The 16667-nt window shown below is 33.4% G+C and overlaps 1 protein-coding gene across 1 annotated transcript in view; it reads right to left on the minus strand.

The window, feature by feature from the left end:
- LOC150101143 (ubiquitin carboxyl-terminal hydrolase 24-like) overlaps positions 1-16667 on the minus strand; it is an 824883-nt gene that overhangs the window by 469698 nt on the left and 338518 nt on the right. The window contains exon 25 of the mRNA XM_090401261.1: positions 7909-8019. Coding sequence (XP_090257387.1) covers positions 7909-8019 — 111 coding nt within the window. The remainder of the gene's footprint in view (positions 1-7908; positions 8020-16667) is intronic.

A 16667-nucleotide genomic window follows, 5' to 3' on the forward strand; every position in this document is an offset into this window, starting at 1 on the left:
GGAAATAATCATACAGAAAATTAATACTGTTAGATAACAGAATATTGGTAAATAGAGAAACAATGTCAAAGCTGACTAACATATCTGTACTTTGTGGTCTTAATTGTTTTGACAATAATTTTAACCAATATCTCATGTGTGTTTGGGGGGGGGGGGGTCACATAAGAAGACATTTGGATGAAACACTCAGAATCCTTCGCCAGCATATGTGTGTGTGTGGGAGGGGGGGGATAGATAAGAAATGGAATGGTAGATGCTTTCAAGGTATCCAAAAATGTTTTCAAACATCTTTCAAAAATGATTAAATGCCAAGAAAATGAAGAACATATTTTAATGAGTAATATAAATTAAATATGTTAAGACTACTATTTTTATTTAGCTGCTGGGACCTTTTAGAGGTCAACAGTTCAATAAAACACCACATCCATTTATCCATCAAGCAAGCACAAATCTTTTCTAACAAATACTCAATACATGCATATGTCATTTCATCAACATATAGCTTATTCGACTATATAAGCAATTCGAAGATACTAGTGAACACTAAACGTTATAAAAATGATTTTGGCAAAGCAGCATACTTTACAACTAAACCATTCAACATATAGCTCAATCGCATGATGATGACAGCCAGTACCTCCACATGTGCAGGTATGGTAATATCATATAAAACTGATATACTATTACTGGTTATAATGTATATATTTGTCTGTATATTGCATGTATTCTTTGGTGTGGTCAGTTTATTATTCTTAACAATTACATAATCCACCTGCTCTTAAAATATTCAAGATAATGCTATTAGAAGGTTATGATACAACAAAAATAATAAAATAATTAAAAAATAAATTAATTAATTAATTAATAATAATAATATATAAATAAATGAATAAAATTTAGATGTCACTGCTCCAGACAGGTCGGCAGAAAAGAATAAAGAAAGGAAAAGAAAATAAAGAAAAATTAAATTTTGTATGATCTACATTTTTTGCCATGAGTTTACTACAATTTTTTTTAATAACTGCAAATTATACAAATGTAAATAATCACTACAAAATAATTTTGTGTTGGCACGGTTATGAATTTGTGGGGGGGAAGTATAGAATGCTTAATTTTGAGAATAACAAAATGCATAATCTTCCTAAAATTTATGAGCTGTGACTTTCCTTGATCATATTTTTATTGGCCTGGCAATTTATGGTTGGAAAAGGATATTATTATGAGAAAAAAAAAAAAAAAAAAAAAAAAAAGAAATAATAATAAAATAAATCCTAAATGTGTTTTATTTCTTTGATTGACTTCTTTGGAAATTAGCAGATTGCCAGTTTCCACATTTTTAGTAATTAGGTAGTTGAGTTTGGAAATACTGATGATTTCAGGACTTAGGGGACAATAATATGACAGACAACTGCTTTCAACATGTAAATCCTGATATCACTGTAGGAAACAGTGAGAGTTCTATGATCATTTTTTCTGTGAAATAGGATTAAAAATCTAAATTTCCAGGAGACCTTATTTGCCTATGCTAAAGATCAAACATAACTAATGAACTGCCTGAAAACAGCTGAAAAAAAGAGAAACAAAAAAGTTCTAGACTCTAGTCAGTAACCAAGAATCAAACTAGTACAGTCATTACTCGATATCTGGTCCCACCGAATGGAAACATTACCTTAACACTATACAGACCCTCCAATGTCCAATCCTGTGTCCACACGTGTGGGTTAAAGCAGCATAAAGTAGAGGATTGCTTTGTAAGGTGAAGCAGGGTGGGGACTTCATGTGAATCGGACCAATATGGTAGCCGTGAAAGCATACAGAGAATCTTGAAAAATGGCTGACTAAAGGGGCTCTGGCAAAGATGTTAGGACTGCAATGAGATCTGCTGTTTCATCATTGGTGGAAGAATTCCTAAATCAACGGCAATGTGAAACAACTGGCAGGCAGAAGAATCTGAATACAGATCAATAGCTTGCAGAGCGAGCCAAGTTAGCTGGCTATTTCAGACATGGAAGAGATCAGGGCCTCACCATGTTACTATCCTCTATCCTATAGTCGCCCATGGAGAAATGGAGATATCTTATTACAAACTATGTTTTGGAAGTTAGAACCTCTGCAACGTCCCAAGCTGTAAATAGTTACAAGGAAGAAGACACTGAAACTGTGAGTAAAACGAGCGATGCAAATGCACTCAATGATGATGTCAACTTATATCCGAAAGGAAGGTTGGCATCCGATATTTCTCGTTTGAAAACAACAAACCAAGTCTTGAAAATTGGAACTTGGAATGTGAGAACATTATATAAACTAGGGAATTTTGACAACCTTATACAGGAAATGAAAAGACTTAAAGTTGAGGTGATAGGAATTAGTGAAACAAGATGGCTTTACATTGTATATTCTAGTGGAGAGAAGCATGAATATGGAGTGGGTTTCATGATTAACAAAGACATCTTTAAATCTGTAATGGGGCTGTGGCCCATAAATGAAAGAATAATACTTATTAAATTAGCTACAAAGCCTTTTAACATCATAATTATCCAGGTTTATGTCCCTAGAATGACTCACAATGATGAAGAAATAGATTTTTATAATAACTTACAAAAATCTATAGAATATGTAAAATCAAATCTGATACTCATAGTAATGGGTGACTTGAATGCAAAAGTTGGAGACGGGGAAGAAAATCCAGTTGTTGGAAAATTTGGATTAGGCAAAAGAATTTAAAGAGGTGAGAGAATGATACAATTCTGCATTCAAAACAACTTATGCATAATGAATACTTTCTTTCAACATCCAAAGTGTAGACTATATACTTGGACAAACCCAGACAACTCTATAAGAAACCAAATAGATTTCATAATGATAAATAATAGATACAAAAATAATATAACCAACATGAAAACATACCCAGGTGCTGATATAGGTTCAGACCATAACCCTGTTGTGTCTACTTTAAAAATTTAAACTAAATTTTTAAAGTAGAAAAACATTTCTCAAAACAATCATACTGAAAGGCTTGACAGCTCTGAATATAACTGACAACATAATGGTGTTTAACTCAGAAATTAGGAAAAAATTAGATCATGTAGGATACAAAGCAGAAGACAATATACTTTGTAACACAGAGGAAATTGAAAACAGTCGACCAGCAGGTGGTCATATTTTAGAAGTGCAATATAAATGATGGATGACTGAATCAATACTAGAACTTATGAATGAAAGACGAAAAAGGAAAAGCACACAACAGTATAGAATACTCAGTAAAATTATAAAAAAATGAATGCAGGAAGGTTAAAGACAAGTGGCTAAATGAAAAATGTAAATAGAGGAATTGGACAAGAAACACAATAGTAAAGAAATGCATAAGTCAATCCTAGCTCTGACAAATAAAAAGAAAAATTTCAACTATGATCCTTGTATAAAAGATCAAAATGGAAAAATGCTACTAGAGACACAAGATATCATAAAAAAAAATGGAAAGAATATGAAAAAGAACTGTTTGACTCTGATCGCACAGACACACCAGATATACAAAATATGGATGGTGAACAATTACATATGAAGAAATAGAATATGCTCTAAGTCAAATGAAAACAGGTAAAACACCAGGCCCTGAAAATAAATGAAAACACACTTAATGACCTAAAGGTTATTTTTAATAACATCTATGATACAGGATACATCCCTGATGATCTAAGGAAATCCATCTTTGTCACTATTCCCAAAATTCCAAGAATTTTTGAATGTTCAGAATATAGACTAATAAGTTTAACAAGCCACCATGTTACAAAATTACTACTGAGAATAATCCTAGAAAGAATTAAAAGCACTTTGTCAGTAGAAATAGAAGACACTCAATCAGGTTTTCAAAAATACAAAAGTACAAGAGAAGGAATTTTCAATTTGAAAACATTATATGAAAGAAGCCTTGATAACCAGAAAAGCATATCTTTGTTTTATTGATTACACACGATTCAATAGATCACAAGAAATTAATACATATCCTACAGAATAATGGGTTAAAATGAAAAGATCTACGTATAATTACAAATATATAATCAAATGGCCTCAATAAGATATAAAAATGCATATTCTGACAACTTTGAAATAAAAAAAAGGAGTAAGACAAGGATGTGTATTATCACCTTTACTGTATAATATATTAGTGGGCAAGTTTTTAAAAATATTTCAGAACTGAAGGGTGTAAAAGCAGGGATAGGAACTTCAACAACTTCAGGTATGCAGATGACACAGTCCTTATAGCTGAATTTGAAGATGATCTTCAAAAGTTAGTCACAGAAATTTACAACAGAAGCTTAGACACGAGATTAATTATTAACCAAAAGAAAACAAAGTGCATGATTATTATTATTATTACTTGACACCTCCAGGGAGTCCAAAGACTCATCGAGGGAAGGCACCTGCTCTACAAATCTGCCTCCACCACTCAATCCACCAAGTGAATAGAACTACACCAATGCCATCTACTGCCAACAACCACCACCAGTATTTCCACAGACAATCACAAACATCTATGCCCAGGATGGGATTCGAACCCGCAGCCTTTTGGCTAGAGAGTGCATATGCTAATTATATCAACAAAAGAACAAATAAATAAGAAACTAAACATAACTGTTAACAAAAAGAAAATTGAACAGGTTCAGTCTTTTATATTGAGACAAATGTTTACAGATAAAGGAAATTCCCTTAAAGAAATAAAAAGAAGAATAGAGATAGCAAGAAAAGCCTTTATTGATATGAAAACTGTTCTAACATCCAGAGACATTAATATGGACACAAGAAAAAGATTAATAAAATGCTATATCTGGTCACGCCTTCTCTACAACAGTGAAACTTGGACTCTAAATAAAGAAGCAGAGAAAAAATTAAAAGCTTTCCAAATGTGGACCATCAGAAGAATGTTTTGACAGAGAAAATGAAAAACAAAGATGTTTTAAACAAAGCAAAAATGAAAAGAACATTAATGAAAATAATTAAAGAAAGAAAACTTAAATATTTTGGACATCTAATTAGACAAGAAGGCATTCAGAAATTAATACAGGTATCTCTCGATTAATGTGGTTAATTAATCCCTCGATGTCACTGCATATATCAAAATCACATTAATCAAATCTAATAATTAATAGTAAAAAGTACAATTCATCCCTGATCGATTACTGTGCTAATAGTTCGTTTTATATGGTACTCTTTTAGGAAATAAAAAATGAATGTAAAGTAAATGTTTAATAAATACTTGTACCTACATTAGTTACTGCAATTTTTTTTAATCAAAAGAAGTTATAAAGAGTCGTTTGAACAATTTTAGTTTTTTTCTTATCGGCATAAATTCTACGATAACAAGCAAAATGACTCTCCAGACCTTAGCAAACAAGCATTCTTCGATTAACATCTGAATCCATATCCATTACTTGCTGCTTAAGCAATTCTAAACTGAGAAATATTCCATCCAGTTCTTCGACTGTTATTTCCTTTGGACCTCATCTTCGCATTCCATTTGTTCGCTGTCTGCATATGTGTGTTGTTCAATTTCAAGAAGATCGTTGTCACTGAAATCTTTTGAATTTTAATCCAATAATTCTTTAACATCTTCTGCATCAACACCATCAAAACCGAGGTTGTCACCAATTGCAATGATTTCTTTGACCATGTTGTTCACAGGATTTTGAAAACAACCTAAGTCATCAGCGCATTCAGGCAGAAGGTTTTTTCCAAACAACTTTCACAACTAGAAGACACTTGCTCCCACAAGTCACAAATGTTCTATTGCATGTTTAATGTTAAATTTTTTCCAAAAATCGTGGAGCGTAATCGTATTTTCTCCCGTTGTTGTTTCTACTGCCTTTGAGAATGTCTTTTTAAGAAAACAGGCTTTGAAAGTTGCAATGATGGCCATGTCCATGGGTTGTAGCAATGATGTCGTATTTGGTGGGAAAAATAAAACTTTCACATTCTCACACAAATCATAAGAGAATTTGGGTGACCAGGTGCATTGTCCAAAAACAAAAGAGCTTTGAAAGCTAACTTATTTCTTTTGCAATAAGTTTCAATTGCCAGGCAAAAATAAGACTTAAACCAATCTTCGAATAGGCTTTGGTTAACCCAAGCCTTCTGATTCACCCGTCAAATTACAGGTAAAGAGTTTTTGTTACATCCTTTTAAAGCCCTTGGGTTCTGAGTTCAATAGACAAGCAGCAGCTTCAATTAAAAATCTCCATTAGCATTCCTGCCAAGCATAACAGTTAAGCAATCTTTTGATACTTTATAGCCAGGCTGCGCTGCTTCTTTTTTTGATATAAAAGTTCTAGAAGGCATTTTTTTTCCAATAGAGTCTAGTTTCATCTACATAAATTTGGCGGTAATCGTAATCATTTTCTTCGATAATTTTCTGCAGCTCAGCAGGAAATGTGGATGCAGCATCTTCATTAACACTTGCAGCTTCACCTGTTATTTGCACATTCTTTAGTCCAGCTCTAGATTTAAAATTTTCAAGCCAGCCTTTGCTAGCTGCAAATTTTGAACTGTCTTCTTTATATTTAGTCTCTTTAAGTCTTGAAAACAGGCTTGGAGCTGGAGCCGTGATATTAGAGGCACTAATTGGAATTCTCTTTTGATTGCAGTCTTCCAGCCAAATAATCAACAGATCTTCCACTTCAACCATTATAGCACTCCGGTTACGTGTGCATTGCATACTTGCAAATGTAGATGACACTTTACCTTGCTCGCAATGCTTATCAGCTTTGGATAAAACAGTCCATATTGTAGACTCGTTAAAACCAAATTCGCATCCCATCTTACTTTTACTTTCAACACATTTAAATCTTTTAATTATATCAAGTTTTGTATCTAAGGTAAAGTGGCATCTACATTTGCAAGTATGCAATGCACGCGTAACCGGAGTGCTATAATGGTTGAAGTGGAAGATCTGTTGATTATTTGGCTGGAAGATTGCAATCAAAAGAGAATTCCAATTAGCGCCTATAATATCATGGCCAAAGCCTGTTTTCAAGACTTAAAGAGACTAAATATAAAGAAGATAATTCAAAATTCACAGCTAGCAAAGGATGACCAGGTTAGGATGACATGATCAATGGGCTGTAAAATTTACAAAGAACGTAATTTGTAAATACGTACAACAGAACAACTGGAGCTTGTAATGCACCCACTCTTAATGCTAGCAGCGAAGTAACTGGCTGGCACTCAGCCTCGTGGCGTGATTTTTATGATTTTCACACGTTGTTGTTTCAACTGCCTTTGAGAATGTCTTTTTAAGAAAATAGGCACTTTGAAAGTTGCAATGACTCCCATGTCCATAGGTTGTAACAATGATGTTGTATTTGGTGGGAAAAATAAAACTTTCACATTCTCACAGATCATTAAGAGAATTTGGATGACCATGAGGCTAGCAGCCTTGTGGTGCGAGCATGATTTTGCATGGTAAATTTAAAGACGTGTTAATTGAAACTCTTGCCACGTATATCAAGGGATTGCTGTAATTAATTTTGGCACGATAATCAAATCCACGTTAAGCAAGGGATACCTGTATTAGAAGGGAAACTGATGGAAAAAGGGGGAAGAGATAGACCCAGGAGAATGTGGTTTGAAGACATTAAGGACTGGACTGGCTTTAATTACCATAAATGTTCCAGAGCAGCAAAAGAAAGAAAAAAAGTTCTGTGAGATGGCTGCCAACCTCCTACTAGGGGATGACACTTGAAGAAGAAGATACAGGCACTATAGCAAAAAATTTTAAAAAGAAAAAAATACATAAAATAAAAAATATTATACTGGCATGGTTCTACTTTATCAAGATATTTATATATACACAACTATTAAGAAATAATGATTCAACTATTTCACAAAAACAATAATCTACTTTATAAATAATACCTGGGAAGTTACAAGAGATGCTGATATGCTAGATGCTGATTTTACAGTAATTGGTATTTTGTCATCAAGACCTAGATGTCCCAACAATTTTGGATCTTTATCCAGAGACAACTGCAGACCAAAAAAAATTCATAATTTTGAAAACAAATTTAAAAAAAGTATTTTAAACTGTATTTGAATATACAAATAACCTAAAGAAGGCCTCTAATAAATGTCATCATGCAATACATGTTCCAGCAATTTTTTTAAAAGTTAACTGACTCTGCTTCTTTGCTGTCAATACTTTGCTATAAATCAACCAAGTCACTATGCACACTAATAATATTTTGATATTATCAATATATCTATCTCACTAAATGCAAGCTGTCTATGAAATTACCACTAATTAAAATAACGCATTTTATTCTTCACAGTTTTTCATGGAAAAACTGTGTTGACCACGGAAGGATAATTGTTTCAAGATGCCAAAGGCTAACCAGTTTGCCTATAAGAGGAATGCAGATTTTAGGTCACTAGCAATCTCCAACTCTAGCCACCAAGCAGAATATTCTCAATCCACATAATGGGTTACTATACACATATGAAACAAATATATGAAACTTGTGGTCTGTAAGCATGCTTCAAACCACAAGTTGCTGTTAATAAGATACTAACACTATAAATTAAAGATGCCAAGAAATTATATTCTTGGTTTAATCCTTTATCCAAGAAGTCAGAAAACAGACCATGTGATGTGAGACTTACTTAATAGGCTTTTGTGACAAACTTCATTTAATGCCTTAGATATATCAAGAGCAACCCCTTCAAATTTATCAAACTTTACCACAGCTTTTATCCAAAAGATGGGTTGGTAACATAAGCAAGAAGATCTCCTGCTGATTAACAGAATCATATAGCAATCATTTATCATTTCATAATAACAGTATGACACAGTATAAACAGCACCAAGATGGGAGGTAAATTAATTTGTTGAAAACTTAATAATTTATTTAAATTTTCAATAAATTTCAACAAAGATTAGTGTCAATACTATGATATCTGGCCTGGCACAGCATACCATGCAGTGTCAGACAAGATCAGTTACCAGCAATTATCAAGCGAACAGTTATCAGTAAACAGACTTCAATGTAGCTTAGAAATTCAGTGTTAATGGTTTTCTCCATTATTTTAGAAAGAATTGCCAATATATGAGTGAAATTGAATGGTAATTAAATGGCAAAGATTTTTCATCTTTCATGGGAACATATCAAATATGAGCTATTTCCAAGCTGCAGGAAAGATACCACTGGGACAGGAGAGAATAACCAGGGAAAACAGAATGGGAGTAAACTCTGGAATACCAACATTCAGTACAACTGGTGAAATGGCATTGGAATGAGAATACTTTAGTATCTAGTTTGGACAAGATTGTGATTTCTTTCTGGTGAAAAATAAAGGAGGTATTGAATGTTGCATGTTTGAAATGGTAGGAGATCATCTAGAACAGCTTTTCCCAAACTGTGGGACACAGTCCCCTTGGAGACCGTTAGTTTTGTGGAGGGGGGGGAATATATATTCCCCCCCCCCTCCACAAATATGAATATATATTCATATAAGTGAATATATATTCATATATTCACTTATATGAATATATTCATATAAGTGAATATATTCATATTCACTTATATGAATAAATATTTGCTTATTCATATAAGTTTCATTTGCTTCAGGTGCAGGGCGAATGCGCTGATAGCACAGATCACATGCATCAGTACTATAAATTCTACGTTAAAAATTTAACCCTGAGATGGATAAGTTGCTGATAAAATTTTTTTTGCAATATTCACTGTGTATGTTTTGTATTGAATATAAATACAATAAATATTATAATAATATTTATATGTATGTCTGTATTACGATTTTTTTTTCCGATGAGGGCATTGAAATATTTTAATTTTTCCAAAGGGACCTTTACATCCATAAGTTTGGGAAGCACTGATCTAGAAAATTCGCTTTTTCTGTTGAATAATGAAGGGGTGCTTAAGAGTCAAAGCTATATACCTGAGAGGAGACCTCCAGATAGCCTCTAAAGGAATGCGGAGAACCGACCAGGGCTTCTGACCTAATGTCCAATCCTCACCTTCTCGTAGTGCACCCTATTGGGTATCTATCTGGATACTGAACGAACGAGGAAGGGCTGGCAATTTGGGATTTAGCCGACCAAATTGTATTCTTATTGGCTTAAACCAAAATCAAAATAATGACACACCATGACAAAATTTCATGCTGGCTGGGGCGTCGCCCAGTTAAACAAGGCTCCTGTTGTTTTCACCAGGGAACCAGGGCGAACAGCAAAAAGTCAGCTACTGGAACAAATCTGAAAACACACCCCAACTCAACATCACCAGAGTTAAAGATCAGTACTATCAGCATAATAAGCCTGAATGGAAAAGAAATGCAGCTAGCTGAGGAATTAGATAAGTACCAGATCGACATTATAGGGGTGACTGAAACAAAAAAAAAAGACAAAAACTGGTGAGATCTTACTGAGCAATAAATACAAAATGTTATATTCAGGAAATGACAATCAAGGAAAAGAAGGAGTAGCCATAGTATTCAACACAAAATACGAGGCTAATCTTCTTAAATAGCAGGCAGTCTCTAGTAGAGTGATGTGGGCAAATATCAGAATGGGGAATTGGATGATGAGACTTATTTGTGCCTATGGTCCCACAGAAGGTTTTACTAAGGTAGAAGTGGTGGAATTTTTTGATGCTTTAGAAAACGCAACTGACACAATGAAAAAGGAAAAGTTGGTCCTTGTTGGAGATCTAAATATCAATGTAAGAAATGATTGTCAGACATACAAAAATATTTTGGGAAAATTTGGAGAAAAGAGCAAAGCTAATAATAATGGCAAATACCTGTTGGATTTCTGCTTAGGACATGGATTTGTTATTATTAACACCATGTTCCAACATAAAAATGTGCACAAATTCACATGGAGAGAAGAAGCAAGAAATAAGAAAGGTCTCATTGACTATGTTATTGCTGATAGTGATGGTTTCTCCCTAGTACAGGACACCAGAGTGTACAGAGGATTTGAAATTGGAAGTGATTACTATTTAGTCTTGAACAAGATAAAATTGAATTTCATATTAAAAAGAATAACATGTAAGAAACATGTCGAGCAGCTCTCAGATGTGAACTGTAGACTAAAATACACAAAGATTATTGAAGAAAAAATGAAAGAGTTTGAGAACAGGAACCAAACCTTGGAGATTCAGTGGCAAGCCTTGAAGAAAACTCTGATTGATTCAGCCAGAGAGGCATTTGGTGAGGTATCTGCAAGGATAGAAAAATCAGAACTCCATGGTGGATACAGGAAGTTAAAGAGGCAGTGAAGGAAAAGAAGAAAGCATATCAAAAGTTCCTGACAAAGAAGTCAGTTTTTGCTCTTAGAGAATACAGAGACAAATGTAAGGGAGCGAAACACTGTAAAACTAGCTAAACAAAAGTCATGGGAGGACTTTGGCAAGAACATAGAAAATAAATATCAAGAAGGTAGTAAGATATTCTGGAGGTTGTTGAAGAAGCTTAGACATGGAGGAAAGAGTGCTGTAAAAGGAGTTAGAGATGATAAAGGTCACATGAAAACGGGAGAAAGAGATATCCTTGAAGTATGGAGTAATTACTTCGAAAAATTGCTAAATGAAACAAGCAGTGATAGCACAGTGGTAAAAAACACTCAACAGGCATACAGTCAGGAATACAAATCCATACTTGAAGTAGAAAAAGTCATCAAAGGCTTGAAATGTGGAAAGGCAGTAGTAGTAGATAATATTCAACCAGAAATGCTGAAGTATGGTGGTATAAAAGTCTTACAGTGGCTGTACTGTATAGTTCAGAAAGCCTGGATAGAGAGGCGAATTTCTGATGATTGAAGTAGAGCTCTAATACTACCCATCTATAAAAAGGGAAATAAAACTGAATGTGAGAATTACAAAGGTATTTCCCTAATGAGTGTTCCTGGCAAGATCTATGCAATTATACTTGAGAAATGGTTGAGAATTGTGGAAGAAAAGCTTGGTGAAGAACAAACTGGATTCAGGCCTTCACTTTAAGATCTGATCTTCACTTCACTTTGTCGTAAAGTGAAGATCAGATCTTCACTTTACGACAAAAAATTGAGAAAGCATAGGAATATAACAAAGATCTGTATTTAAGTTCTGTCGATTTGGAAAAGGCATATGACAAGGTGCCAAGAGAGAAGCTATTTAATATGCTACAGTTATATGGTGTCAATGGGGCATTATATCAAGCAATACTTAGTCTTTATTTCAGTTGTAAGTCAGCAGTTAAAATTGAAGTACAGGAAGATGATTTAATGTTAAATCTGGTGTGAGATAAGGATGTACATTAACCCCTCTGTTATTCGTTATCTATATGGATCACATTTTGAATTAAAGTGGTATTAAACATCATATCAGAATTGGAGATGTTAATGTCAGCTCTTTGCTTTATGCAGACAATGTTATACTTCTAAAAAAATCCGCTACAAGTTTGCAAGATTCCCTGACTAAACTGAATGACTGTTGTAATAGATATGGTATGAAGGTCAGCATTAAAAAAGACAAAGACAATGAAAATAGGTAGAATTGTTTAAAATGTCAACTGTGTTGTGAACAGGGAACCTGTGGAACATGTAAAACATTTCAGTTACTTAGGCACAATTTTTAGTGAAAATGGTAAATTAAATATGGAAATAGACAACAGAATCAACAACGCTGGTATGGCAGGAAGTCAATTGAATAAATTCATATGGAATAAGAAAGAAATTAGTTGGAACACTAAATTAGTATACAAGACAGTGTTCAAACCAGTTTTAACTTATGGATCTGAGAGCTGGGTCAGAAGTAAAACATTTGACCAAAGACTAGAGACTGCAGATATGAGAGTCCTGAGAAAGATTAGAGTCATGAATAGATGGCATCAATGGCAATATCATATTAAAAACGAGGATATTAGAAATAACTTGACATTGTCAGCATCCAGGAATGCATTAGCAGAGCTAATTTCAGGTGGTATGGTCACTTAAACAGAATGGGTGAGGAAAGATTAGCAAAACAAGTGTTCCCTGCCAGAATGGCAGGAAAACGACCCAGAGGAAGACCAAGATATAGGTGGATTAATACGGTACAAAGTGCATTAGACGACAGAAATATAAAATCTGATAATGTTGGAGTCTTGACAAGTAACAGACTGATTCGGAGGAAAATTGTAGATAGGAAGTTAGTAATGATGTAACTTTTTCACATAGTACTATCATATCGTGTACACCCCCTTGAGGGTACATATCAGGAATTTGATGATGAGAAATTGACCAAGTGCAAAAGAGGTGGACTAACAGTGAGACAAAAGTTATGGACAATAGCTATGGCAAGAGATCAAAAGGCATAACTGTCATTTGGATACAATGAAAGTTTCCTGCTTTAGCCCTTTGAAAATCAGTTCTGGATATACTGATAATTTGCTTGCAACTAATTCGGACTTTCATATAAACAGAAAAGGACAATTGGGATTTCAATGAAAGTCATATGGAATATGCCTGGTTCTTCTCTTGAACAGCCTTGCTACACTGTTGGAGAATTAAGGCTTATTTATATAAAAAATGAAAATTTAAAGTGGAATGAACAATAAATGTTTCAATATGAAATTGCTTCAGAATTGAATCGGAATACCAAAAACAACATGCAGATAGAAAATTCTGATTGCGGTGTGCGTGTGTGTGTGTGTGTGTGCGCGCGCATATGCATGCATAAATGAATTCTGCCCATGAAAGATTACAGACCAAGAGAATGTTTGTACCATGAGTGGGTTAAGGATTTTGGGATTTATCCTTAATCCAACATGGGTAGTAAGGTACTGCTTCTTCTTTGAGTGCCATCTACTATCGAAGGTCGGCAACCAGAATCGGCGCTAGGGTTTTTGCCACCTGCATGCAATTTCTATCTAAGCGCCCCTGTAACGATCCGGGAGTGTGTGGTTCTTTTACGATAATAAAAATTTAAATTATTTATGTTGGTTTGATCGTTTGATATAATGATACAGGGATTATAGCCTTCTCACCGATCCGAATCAGTAACAAAATTAAAATGAATTTTAATTAAAGTTAAAATTTATTTGAACTAAAGTTTAAAAAATTCTTGCATTTTACAAGTTACTAAATTCTTAGTAACTTGTAAAAAACGTTTAATAATGTTTATAAGTGGAACTATCTTTTAGGAAAATAAAAGACACTGAAGATAGATGAAAAAATAAGAAAATAATTCAGAAATAATTAGAACATTTAATATAAGTATTCAAAAAACGTCTTTACAGAATAACAGAAAATAAATTAAATTAAATAAATATACTTGAAATTTTTTTAATTAAAATTTTAAGGTTTTTGATTTCCTATTCACAAAATTAGAAATAATGGTCTTAACGTCTAATTCCACACATATATCATTTCCATTAGCGCCAAACTAACAAGCCTTTTTTGTGACATACTTGTTCTTAAGTAGTTTTTAATCAATTTTCAATTTGGAAAAGGAAACCGTTCGCTGCACTAACAGTTAAGGTTAATAGTATTCTTAAAGCAATTGAAAAGTTAGGGAAAGATAAGTTATTGGACACAATAAAATTAAGAATATCGAAAGGGCTTTTGAATATTTAAATTATCCTTCCAAAAAATATCCTGGAAAGCACATAACTTGTCATATAGTTCTATTGCATTTACGTCTTTATTGTCACCGTCCTTCAAGAGAATCTCTAAATCGTCACAATTTTTTCATAAATCTTCGTTATTAATTTGTAGTAATCTATACAAGAAATTGAAATTATCATAATATGTTTTTAGTTGTTCAAAACGTTCTATTAACGAACACATTGCAACGTCTAGAAGTGTATAAAACACATTCACTCTAAATTTATCTTCTGGAGATTGTGGCGTTGTCATGATGATTGTAGTCTAATTGTCATGTCTTCTTTCGTCGTCGAACTTCTGTACCAGTTTCAAATTCTTGTTCTCCATCCACCTCTTCACTCAGTTATTTTGCCATTTTTAGAACTTCTTTAAAATTTGTATCTGATCGATACTCTTGTAAGAATATTTTTAAGTTTTCGATAAATTCTAAAGCAAGTTGAATGTTCATATTTTTGTCTTGAAGCATTTTACTCACAGGGTTTATTCTGTTAAGTAAATCAGGCCAAGTTATAAGAGAGCAAATAAATTTGTAGTCCTTTATTTTAGCACATAATGTTTGTGCTTCATGCTGAGTTTCTTTATTAAAATTTTCATTATTTAGAATTTCAAAAAGTGCATCATAAATTTCTCCTAACTGATATCGTAGAGGGCGGATTGCATTAATTTTACTTTCCCATCGCATTTCTGATGGTTGTTTCGATGTTAAATTTTTTACGAACTTTAAAAGGATTGCCCAACGTTTGTAAGAGAATGAAAAGAAATTTTATATTTCTTGAATAATTGCAAAGGAACTAATTGTATCTGCATTCACTTTGGCTGCATCGTTAATGATTAAATTTAGAGTATGAGCAGCATATGGCATGTAAAAAGCTCAAGGATTTTGGTTCGAAAGCAAATTTTGGAGCTCATATTTTTTCTTTTTCATACCCTTGACCTCACATGTCTTCAATGGGAATGTTCCATTTTTCCGGTTGTTCCATTATTGTTGCACATAAACCACGTCCTGTGGAATCTGATATATCTGCAAAACCTAAAAGGTTTTCTCTGATCTTGACAATTCCATTGTCACAGGAAACAAAGCGAACAATAATGGTCATTTGTTCTGTTTTACTTGCATCAGGTGTGCAGTCTAAAATTATGGAATAATATTTAGATTTGCGAATTGATAATAAAATTGTATCCCTGATTGCATTACTTAAAGTTTCCGATATTTCATTTTGACTGTCATTACTCAAATAGTGTACCCTATTGTTTCCATAACGGGATCAAACATAGCAAACAGTTCGACTAATTTTAAAAAATTGCCGTTATTCCTTTCATATAATTTATCAGATGATCTGCGAAAAGCTAAATTTCGACTACCAAGGAATTTTATAATTTCAACCTTCTAAAACACTCGACCATTGTTTCTTTTCCATTTCATACATGCTTTGAGTCTGGAAATCAATAGTAGTTTTTTTTTTTTTTTTTTTAAAATTTTTATCACGTTCCTTCCATTTTAAGAAATTTTTCATGTGAGTTAAACTAGTCTCATGTCTATGTAAAGTTGTACTTACATTTCTCCAATTGTTATAACCTTCTACAAGACTCAGTAGGTGATTCAGTAGGTGCGACAAGTTTGCAACAAAAGCAAAAAACAGAATTTAAAGTTTCGGAATAAATGAGCCATGTTCTTGGCAAGAGCTCCCGTTTTCCATTTTTCTATTATAATATGTGTCGCCAAATTTGAGACCATATGTATCTCTGGGATATATTATATTTTTATTTTAAACAGGCCCCATTTCAATTAAAACAACTCGTAATTTTTCATCAATATTTCCCCATTCACCTGAATCTTCTAAATTTACAGACACTAACAATGTGTTAGTTTCATGGTCAACTACAACTAAATCTTGTTGTAGTTAACTAAATCCTAACTATTTTTCACTTAAATCATGTGCAATAATTGCAATAGTACTCTCATGCAAACTGGATGATGTGCATGGTTCTTCGACTCTGATTTCTGATGTATTGAGTTGGTTACAATCTGCAT

The sequence above is a fragment of the Typopeltis vanoorti genome, chromosome 12 (assembly GCF_054136105.1).
Source record: "Typopeltis vanoorti isolate ZY-2024b chromosome 12, IOZ_Tvanoo_1.0, whole genome shotgun sequence".
NCBI classification, from domain to species: Eukaryota; Metazoa; Arthropoda; class Arachnida; order Uropygi; family Thelyphonidae; genus Typopeltis; species Typopeltis vanoorti.